Genomic DNA, 11,470 nt, shown 5'->3' on the forward strand with positions numbered 1-11,470 from the left:
TAGCACCCACACATATTAAGGGTAGCACCCAGAGATAAGGGTAGCACCAAGAAATGTGGGTAGCACCGAGAAATATGGCCAGCACCCAGAGAGAATAAGAAAGAGCCCAGTGAGATGGGTAGCACCTTGAACAGGTTGGTAACACCCAGAGACACGAGGATCACCAAGAGATATGTTTAAAACCTAGAACGGTTGCTTACTTCCATTGTGCTGGATAGCACCCATATACCCTGGGTACCAGACTCACTATCTATAAAATAAAATAGAGAGTCTGGTACCCAGGGTAGCACCCATATGGCTCCGGCTCTCTCTATTGAAATAATAGAGGAAGCAAAAACCAAAGATTATCTTCTTGTGTCATCTTTTCGGTGTCTAAGCAGTGGCGGTTTTAGGGACTGCGTGGCCCGGGGCCAAAAACATCTGTGGGCCCTTGTTCTTTACAATTTCCATCTTTTTTCTTAGGTGTGGCGCCCCTTTTGGCTATCATAAGCGTGGGGCCATGCCCCCCCCTAAAAACCGGCACTATTTGTTCGAATTATCGTAAGAAGAACCTTTGAACGTTACGTATCTACAAATTTTATGTTTCGTTAGGAAATATCCTGCATTTGGGGCTCTTTGATAAATTGCCTTTGTCTCAGTCACACAATAGAGGTTACAATGTAATCCCTGTGTCTCAGTGTCGTATTTGTTGTTATGTCACTTGGCAACCAGTGTTGTCACTCGCACATCTCTTAATGTTGGATTTAGGTTATTGCATATATCTCAGTCAAGACAGTGCCGTCGTTTTGAAATTCATAGTATTTTCAATATACTGTTATTAAAGAAAAAATACTATAGTTTGACAATTATTGGGGGACTCCAGCTCCCATCCCCCCCCCGCCTCCGCGGTTCCTGCAAGTAGGTTCATTTTAAGAAAAGGGGGAACAGGATATTGTTGAAAACTTTTATCTTTTGCCAATTCTCCCTTCATTAACTGGCTTGCCTAGGCCTGCTAATCATTTATCACCATTCTCTTTTCCTCAGGACTCTGCTGATGACGCACTTAATTTGAGGCCGCTCAATCACTTCCGCGCTGAAACTGCTTAGGTAGGCTTTTTTCTAGTGCACCGGAAAGTAGGTCAGAAGAAGTTTCCTGTTAGACTTTTAAGACGCCTTTCGTTCTTTTTTAATACCCATCTTGCTTCTACGGTACTTGATCCTTTATTGACAAATTAAAGTGTTTATGCATTCGATTTTTTGTGATTTTTACTTTTCAAAGCTTTTTCTTTTTCGATGCATATTTTGCCATACTTTTTTCTTCCTCAAGAAGAGGTTCGCACCCCCGGAATATACGATATGATCTTATCAAAGCTGGCAAAAACAAAGATTTGCTGATCATCGCAGACTGTCGAATCGACCAACATTTTTAATTTCTTCATTTCTTTTTGACACTTCATCAGTGTCTTTGAGAATGCTTTCTTAAAAGGCCGTCGTTAGGTAACCGAGCTTGCATAAAAAGCCACAATGTATAACGAAAATTACACTCTTTTATATATAGGACTAGGCCTTTCCACCGAAGGTCTCGGTATTCGGTTACCTGTTTCACTATGTAACGGTTGGCTTTAGTGTGTGATATGTTTCGTAATATCTCAGTTGCATGTTATAGTCACATGTGCTGTTGAGTCCTGTTGTTTCAGTTAACGTCTTTCTAATGGCAATGTGTTTGTCTGTCAACATGTATTGTGACGTTCGTATTGTTCTCTTAATAACCTTCCGTCAATGTTCACTTTCAGGGTTGCCAGGTTCGGGATTTTATCCCGAGATCTCGGGAATATTCAGAGCTGTTGGGATTTTTCTCGGGAATTTTTTTCGGTGAAAAAATCTCGGGAAAATTCTCGGGATTTTTAGAGAATGGATTAGAAAAGTTTTTCAGAATAGATTTGTTAGTAACAAAGCATTCATACGAGAATAAGAGCGGCACATTTCATCCACACTTTGCTAGTGGCAAGCCCCACTACAGACACATTAGTCCGTGTGGATAGCTGTCTTCAATGGAGAGGTGAAGATTGCTATAATTTCAAAGTCACCCATGCTATGAAAAGGAAATTCATCACAGAAAGAATTTATAGAGTCAATGCAGACGATGACTTTGTTCTTGGTGATGGACTTCTCGAATAGAAACTGCTAAAATTCCCTAAAAATATCGAACTTTATTCAGTTACATTGTTATGTTATTTAATAAATTTTATCTTTTATCTTCAGTGTCATCAGTTTACTTAGGATTGACATCTATTTTCGTCTAAAATGGTCTCCTTTTGTTTCTTGTCACGCAACTGAAATAAAAATGTCAAGAAAAATTTTAACTCCTTTGTCAATGCTTTGGTCCGTACAATTACAATGTTGCACAAGATAGAGAAGTTGAAAAGTCGTTGCACAGAGGTCAAAATTTTGTCCCTGTGGTAAATGACGTCATCAGAACATCACGAAAAATTTCTGGATTTTTTGAGAAAATCTATTGCATTCTGGGATTTTTTATGTCTTGATGCGGGATTTTTATAGATTTCAATCTGGCAACCCTGTTCACTTTAGAGTTAGTCTTGCTGTTGAACGAATGAAGACAACATCAGAATAGAGTCTCTCTCGTGTTCTACTTATTCGGGGCTTAGGCCCATTGGCCTAGCCCCATCGTATCTTCACCATCCTAAGAAGAACCCGACTAACATAAAACGTTACAACTATTCGGTTAGCTGAAGCACAAAGCGAATATTCGGTTACAAGCGAATAGTTCGAATAGTACAATTATTCGGTTGGAGACTATGAGTGCGAATAACCTAACTGCTAGAGGTAACAATGGGTTACTGACTACTCGAGTAACGGATCATTCATTGCTTTCGATCATTGAATAGCATCTGATCGCATAAACCAATTCTACTTACGGCCTCGCTTTGGAAATTTCTCCAAATTTTATTATACGACTTTTTTAAGCTCAGATTTGGTTTTATCACAATAGATTTAGGCTGGATACAATTTTTTATTGTGTTTGTACTTGCAATTTAGATTTTATGGAGAAATGAAGTTTGAAAACTTGCAAGGGATTTGACCGCATTCCGGGTGAAACTATACCCCCTAGTAGCCAATCACGTTCAAATCTCTTATAAAATTTTTATCTTTATGTCGTCATAAAATCACTATCGTGAGCAATACCATAATGAAAATTTGCAAGTAGACTAAAATCATTGCTCTTAATCCGAATCTGAGGTTAAAAATTTTGTGCAAAAGAAAATCGCCCATTACTTTTTTTTATAAGAACCAGTAAATTTAAGTCCAGGCTGACTGTTGTCGAAAATCTAAGGCTGGATTGTTCTTAATTTGTTCTTAAATTAAGAGGGTGTAAGCAGTGCTATTGCTAGCTTTTCCGCTCTAAGGAAGTGTTCAGGCCTCATTTGCCAACAAAGTGAGTGAGACAGCCTTAATTTGCTGACAAATTTGAATATTCACCTAAAAAGCACCCACACATCGCTAAAAATCCTCGATTTTGAGAAAAACGTTGTTCAAAATTGCATTTTGCAGAAGCTCAGCCTCAGCATGTTCTTAATTTGTTATTAACTTTTGACCAGTTTTGAGACTCGCGTTCTTATAAAATTGTTCTTATAAAAAAGAGTGGCTGACTCTTGGCTTATGATGCTTCAAAATCTTTACAACCCTACGAAGCATCATTAAAGTAACACGACATATAATAATCTTAATTAGCGATCACTATGCAGCAGAAAGAAAAAATACGATATTGGATTTCTCATTGACTATAAGTGATAAAAATTCTATAATAAAGAAATAAAAATTGAGCATTGTTGAATAGAGGCAGCAAACATGGTTACAATGTCGATGTGATGATGGAGTTGGTAAAAAAGGCATCGGCTGTGTAACTGTATGTCTAAGTCAGGCACCATTGAGATAAGAGAGGGGTCTAAAAGAGGTGGGGAGGGGGGCTAAGACTGAATAAAAAGAAAATCGATTGGTGGTTCATTTCTTTAATGTTTGTATTTTCAGCAATCAGTGGGGAGTCTAAACCCCTCAAAGGCCACCTTTCTTTGGGGTGCTTGTGACTTTCGTTGCTTTAAAACAGTTTTCAATTCAATTAAAGGGAGAGTTTTAACTTTAATTTTGGAATAGTTACTATTGTCTGGCAATGTTGACTGGTTATGATTTCTGACGATTGCACATGATTTATGATAATTTATGATGATGATTTATGCTAATTTTTGATGAGTATTGATGATAATTTATGATGATGATTTATGAAAATTTATGATGATGATTTATGAAAATTTATGATGATGATTTATGAAAATTTATGATGTTGATTTATGAAAATTTATGACGACGATTTATGAAAATTTATGATGATGATTTATGATTATGATTTGTGATAAATTATGATGATGATTTATGATAATTTATGATCATTGATGATGTTGTTGACTGGTTATGAATGGTTACAACTTTCATTGGTGATAAATTATGATATGGTTTAGGATGATCAATTATTATTTATGATTTAAGATAATGAATGATTCACTGACTGATGATGATTTTCAATGATTGATTATGATAATTATGATTGTTATGATTGATGATGATTTGTGATTGGTTGCAATGATATACTGGCTGATGTTAGTTGATGTTCATTATGCTTATTAATGATGATGATGATGATGATGCTTATTAATTGTAACCATATAGATTGATGATGGTGGTGATAATTGGATGGTGCTAATAATGACAATGTTTGTAAGCTGCAGAGTTTCCAACAATAACTTGCGTCTAACAAATGTATACTAAATCAAAAAACTTCAAAAAGTACAAACAAAATCTTGTTAGGGAACACAAGTTTGTCTTTATCTGTTCCACTCCAGAAAACTGGATTGACATCATGTTAAACAACACCAGGTTTTGGTGGAATGTATCCCTGATTGGCATAGGCTGGAGGAGCACCAAACCCCCCTACATTCATGCTTTGTTGTTGCTGAGATGATATTATAATGTTGCCTGCAGCAGGGGGTTGCTCCTGGTATACAATACCAGTTGGTGGTGGCTGCAATGCACAGAAAAATCAATTACTATTGTCAAAAGAAAGATCTAGAAATGCTTATAAAAACAAACATATTTTGACATTCCATATTACCCCACTTATAGGCGCAACTCGTTCGGAGGTGCATGCACTTATATCCATATATAAAGGTATCTCCAGTTAGATGTGTTTAAAATTGGGCAGGATATGGCCAATGAAAGATTTCAAGTTTGCTAATAGTTTACTGTTTTCTGGCCTGGTTCATGTGACCAGTTCAAGGTCAACCAATAGCATCGCAGTCATGGAAATCATGACTCAGTGGATTTTGGCAATTTGGGTATACCCAGTCTATTTATCATGACTCAATGTCTTTAACTGATTTTGCATATTTAGAGGTATTTCATGATACCCTTTTCAGCTACTGGGATCAAAATTCAAAAATTCTAAAACTAGAATTTTATGACGTCATCACTTTGGTAATCTAAAGGCCTTCTCTATAGGGGGTCATTTGGCTTCAGTGTGATTGCTGCAGTTTCATGTGCTATCAGCACTTGTTGTTGACAACTTGCTATTGATGGCAACTGTTTTGTTAATCAGCACTAGGTGAGTTCATGTGACCAGTTCAAGGTCAGCCAATAGCATTGCAGCACGAAAATCATGACTCTGAGGATTTTGGCACTTAGGGTATACCCTCTTCTTTTATCATGACTCAATGCTTTTAAAAGGAATGTGTCCAGCTAAAGCAAGTGGCTCTGTGCGAGATTTCAGGAACATGTGAATTTTCATATCATCGCCAAAGCCATTACGGTCATTCTGTTTATTTACCCTGCTGTGAAGTTTGGTTTTCATGTGAGCAGTTATGCATCGCAAGTATACTGACCAATCGCGAGCTGTTATTTTAATGAGTGGCTTGACAAGTTGGGTATACGCAGTCCTTTTATCATGACACTTAACCTTTAATATAAGCTTAATTTTTTTCATGAATGAAGTGAATAATACTTACGCTTGTGCAGCATGAAGAAATGCAACCAAGAATGCATGATGCCAATGACAGGAGACCAGCAAAGAGACAGGAAATTGCAACTCCCCACATTGCAGCGGTGATTGAACTCAGCATGTCACATGACACTGGAAGAGAAATGGGTGATGAAAAAGAATTTGCTTTTGATGATTGGTCATTGGTTATGATGATGATTATGATTGATGATAACAATGGGTATGATGATGATGATTATGAGTGATTAATTGATTACGATTGACGATGATTGGTTATGATTAAGGATGATTGATGATTATTATTATGATAACTGATATCAATGATCATGATGATTATTATGAAGATGACTGATAATGATTGCTTTTCTCTAAATGTCTTCTATTCTGCACACAAGCCCATATACTCCTTAGATTTTACCTACTTCTTACGTACGGCTTACATTACTCATGCATTGTATCATTCTCATATCATTGATCACCTTGTGTTGCCTGAATTCAATTCAGTTCAAGTCAATTCAATAACCGCCCAAGCTGGATAAGTCCATTCTTTTGGTGTTTTATCCAAATGGTTTGCTGAAGGTGCGGCTTTCAATAGAGGGCAGCGTTTATCAAAGGGCAGCATTCATTAGAGGAAATACAGTATACTTTTTTCTAATAATGTCCTAAGCTAGATAAGTACATACTTTTGGTGTTTTATCCAAATGGTTTGCTGAAGATGTGGCTTTCAATAGAGGGCAGCGTTTATCAAAGGGCAGCATTCATTAGAGGAAATACAGTATACTTTTTTCTAATGACGTCCTAAGCTAGATAAGTACATACTTTTTTGGGTCATGTATATTTAAGTATTAATTTAGCACTATTCCTTTGTAGTATATAAATAAAAATTGAATTGAACTGAATCCGAGCAACAGAAGTCATCGGCCCTCACTGACCAGGTTTTGCTACCATACAACATAACACTGGTGCAGTGGCGGTTTTAGGGACTGCGGGGCCCACAGCCAAAAACATCTGTGGGCCTTGTCCTTTTTTTCTTAGGTGTGGGGCTCCTTTTGGCTATCATAAGCGTTGGGCCTGGGGCCATGGCTCCCCTAAAAACCGTCACTGCTCTGGTGAAATAAAAATGTAGATGGTTTGCTTCCTTACCCCCAAAGGAATAGCTGGTCCCATCATAGTTGCAGTTGCATGAATTGCCGTAGCCCAAACAGTATGTGGTTGCCTCAGAAATCACAGTTGCATATGCTGCAATGATAACGAAGATGGCAATGGCTCCGGTCCCGAATAGAATGAAGATGATAATGTTTATTATCATATATGTGACCATCTGAAATGAAATAAAATATATAGATATATATGGATATTAGATAGGTTAGGAAAAATATCTTTGAAGAAAATGGTTCGGAGGAAGAGCTCATGAAAGTGGGTGCCCCACTTTGTTATCAAGCTAATGCAATTTATGATATTATCCTAATTTTGTCTTCATAATCATTCTCATCATCATAATCATCATGATCATGACTGTTCATTCTTGCAATGACGATGCCAGCCACTAGGCATGCCACTTGTATTATTTCTTTCACTCCTTCAAGGTGTTTGCATTTTTTATCACAAATTTTGAACTCCACAGACTGAAAAATTTGCTATTGAAAATGGCCTTTTACTTTGTAATGCTCACCCCAAGAACACTCTAAGAACAAGCTATTAAGCAGCTGAACACACTCTGAAACATATCAAAATCGGCATATCATTCGAAAAATAATTATGTCAATCAATCAAAATTAATTTATGGGCAGAAAAGGGCCTGAGAAGTCTAATGCTGTTGGTGTTATTACAACCAACTGATGTTACAGGCCAGAGTGTGAACAGGGGTTTATACATGTGGAGCAAATTGGAGTTTGACTCCCTTTGTGCATTCAAGCAATTTCCTGTTGTTTTGAAAATCTTTCACATCCAGTGCAATGAATGTTGTTTAGAATTGTTGAACGAGATATTCCATTATTAATAATTTGACAGGTCACTTGACTACCTATTCTCCTCCAAACAATTATTCTTCCCATCCGCTAATCTGCCTAAGTTGGCACAGCATAGAATAGAAATGAACTATTCTGTGGTCACGGTATGCTAATATAGCTTATATCACGGTATGGGTGTTCGTGGGGTGTTCTTGGGGTGTTCTGGGGGTTCAGCCTGTCTTTGGAGTGTTCAGTCTTTCAGAAACAATGGCTTATTCTTACACATTAAATTCTTATACTCTGTTTACAAATTCTCATACTACATTCATGGGTTCCGACCAAGGTTGAAAAGTGGGGGGGCCAAGGGAAAATTTAAAACCCATAACAAAAGATTTTTAAAAAAACTCTATTGTTTTGCAAAAAAGTGGAGGGGGCCAAGGCCCCCCAGCCAACCCCCCCTCTTCGTCGGAGGCCCTGACATTGATAGAGCGAGTAAAAACTCTTTGAGAGCTAAAATCATCTCTTTTGATTTGCCTTCACATAAAATGAGAAATATATGACTTTTGTTTGATTATCCTGAAATGCTGCCTAGGGGGCTAAGCCAAAACTTAATATCAAGTTAACTGCATGTTTTGCCACTTGGAATATTAGTAATATGTTTTTATCTTGGCTGGGTAAAGAATCCCTGAAAAACTTTTGTCATGGCAAAATTCTGAAAAGTTGTCTGAAATTTTCTTTGACAAAGTTTATCTGCTGAAATTTATCTGTTGTTAATGTAAGTAGTTTCGCGTATGCAGGATTCAACCATATGCATATCACATAATAAAGTTTTAGGTAAAAGTTTATTTATAGTTACATACACAGCATGCATTTTTCGTAGCACCAGCAATAATACCAAGTATCCCTGGGAACATGAACTAGAAAAGGAAAGATAAAAAGTTTAAATAAGAGTTTAAAGGTGAAGCATAAGTACCAAAACATAAATGTACTGAACAAGGAGGATAATGGTCGTAATCCTAGGTCATTATGTTCTAAAACAATGGGGAAATGTGACATCATCGTATTAAAACAATAGGCTTGCCCCCCCCCCAATATTTGACCAAGTGTCCGGCCCTGCACTGAAACCAAACAGGATGAAGATAGAATAGTACATGAGGAGTTTAAAGTCTTGCAAGGTTTGAACTGCTAACATTTTCAGCAATTGCATAATTTTGGAAGGTTGCATAAATTACCACCAGATTGTTGTGGAAACTGCAGACAATATATTACCAAAATTGCAGGTTTACTGTTGGGTTTGTTTGTGGGACGACTGCACTTTAGCAACCCACTTTTTTGCTTCCTGGTCAGAAGTCTAATTACTGCCCCCGAAACCCCGGTTATTCATCATCAATTGATCAATTTTATTCCATATCCAGTTATGAACAAATGCCGTCTGTTTCTTCATATCTTCACACTCCCTGTTGCTGTTGCTAGGTAGTAGCGATTCAATTCAGCATCCGATCAGGTAACAAAAACTGGGTCGCATAAGTGCAGACTTACCCAAACCAACAAACAAACAAAGGAATGAACCAATAAATGAACTGTTGCAAACATACAAACAAACTCACAGCGAGCCAACAAACAAACAAACACACAAGCGAACGTTCAAAGGAACGATGATGGACGAATTATCAAACAAAGGAACAGATATATATACCAAAAAATGAACCAACTAGCAAACGAATGGGCTAGTACCAGTAGGGGTGCCACAGGGGGGATCCCCCCTGTGAGAGGCCCCCCAGGTCTCGGCAGGATCAATTTATCATTTCCTCTTTCGATGAGAAATGTTGGGGGAGGGGTAACATATTGGCAATATACTATTTGTGATGTAATGCTATGATTTTCCTTTACGTAACCAAAAGTTATGTGTGCTTTCCTTTTAGGTAAAATTTGTGTTCCATGTTGGCGTAAAAGGGCGTATTCTGGTTAAAAAAGGGCGTGGCAAAAATTTTTTATTTCCTTGTTCGCTAATTTGTTCATTTGTTCGTCCATTTGCTCCTTTTTGGTTCGTACATTTGTTTCTTCTTTTGGTTGGTTGGTTGGTTGGTTGGTTGGTTGGTTGGTTGGTTGGTTGGTCGGTCGGTCGGTCGGTCGGTCGGTCGGTCGGTCGGTCGGTCGGTCGGTCGGTCGGTTGTTCATTTGTTCGTTCGTTCATTCATTCGTTCGTTTGTTTTCTTTCGTTTGTTGATTCATTCGTTCGTTCTTTCGTTTGCTAATTAATTCATTCGTTCGTTTGTTCGTTTGTCAATTCGTTACTTCGTTCGTTCGTTCGTCGATTCGTTCGTTCGTTCGTTCTTTCCTTGGCTAATTAATTCGTTCGTTCGTTTGTCAATTCGTTACTTCGTTCATTCTTTCGTTCGTCGGTTCGTCGGTTCGTCGGTTCGTTGGTTCGTTCGTTGGTTCGTTCGTTGGTTCGTTCGTTCGTTCGTTGGTTCGTTCGTTCGTTCGTTCGCCTATCCGTTTGCTAAACTAGATCCACTATTCGCCTAAAAGAATGATAACCTCAAGCCATAACTCATCAAAACCGACTCAGTCTCAACGCCTTTACGCCAGCCGAAGAAAGCAAGTTCCCGCACGACGCGTTCATGTCCGCAAAATTTCTGTCATGATTATCAAAAGGCTTTCGAACCTCAAGAAATATTGCTCTGAAGAACCACTGGAATATGCAAAAAGTGAGTTTTCTGGGACGCTATAGAATCTATTTTCCTCGTGGATACTAATTTTGAGATGTCGCAGTTGTTGGTTGCGAAGATGGTTTCTTTGAAATTTGAGTCAATTCAAGGAAACACAAGACTATACCGGCCGGCGACTTGTCGTTCGTTACAGCTTATAGAATAAGTTTGGCACTTATGCACAAATCATTTGTTAGTTTTTACCATACAATACATTATCACATATGTTGATGAAAGTAGAATTTAGAAAGAACACAGGAAAGTCTACTTTACCACAAAGCCGGCCCAAAAACATGCGACGATAGCATTGTCGATCTTTGACTTCAAAACGAACCCAATGATTACGATAACCAAACCGATAAGCAGTTTCAGGATGCCGAGCACAATTGCTCCAATCCCCTGTCCTCTAGTTACATAGGCCATTTTCTTCGCGTTTAGAAAACTGTCTGTATAAAGCACTGTCTCGCCACTTGCTCGAACAAACTGCAATACATCTGCTCAATGCAGGGCGTCTAACTTGAAAAGAGGAAGTAACTGTCACTCAAATGTTCCATCCCGGGGGTAAGACTGTTAGAAATTTTTAGTACCAAAAACAAATGCATGTCACCTAATGTAAAGCAGACTAAGTTCTTTGTTGTAGTTGTTGCTTCTCTTTCCTTGTTTGTTTTGGCTGAATTTACATAAAATTTAATAGTTGTCGCTTAAACATGTTCGTACTGTTACTTGTTGCTGCTGTTGATTAATTAATTAATTTTCTTTTTTCCCCG

The 11,470-nt window shown here is 37.9% G+C and overlaps 1 protein-coding gene across 1 annotated transcript; it reads right to left on the minus strand.

The window, feature by feature from the left end:
* Window positions 1-3,763: 3,763 nt before the first annotated feature.
* LOC135690230 (uncharacterized) lies at window positions 3,764-11,203 on the minus strand. Its single transcript, XM_065207732.2, has 5 exons — window positions 10,977-11,203; window positions 8,853-8,909; window positions 7,187-7,364; window positions 6,051-6,175; window positions 3,764-5,071 (listed from the first exon to the last, which is right to left on the minus strand). Exons 1-5 carry the CDS (start codon window positions 11,124-11,126, stop codon window positions 4,913-4,915), a joined length of 669 nt encoding a protein of 222 aa, XP_065063804.1. The 5' UTR covers window positions 11,127-11,203; the 3' UTR covers window positions 3,764-4,912.
* Between the last annotated feature and the right edge of the window lie 267 nt (window positions 11,204-11,470).

The sequence above is a fragment of the Rhopilema esculentum genome, chromosome 1, assembly GCF_057945365.1.
Source record: "Rhopilema esculentum isolate cy_ngs chromosome 1, ASM5794536v1, whole genome shotgun sequence".
In the NCBI taxonomy this organism is placed as follows: Eukaryota; Metazoa; Cnidaria; class Scyphozoa; order Rhizostomeae; family Rhizostomatidae; genus Rhopilema; species Rhopilema esculentum.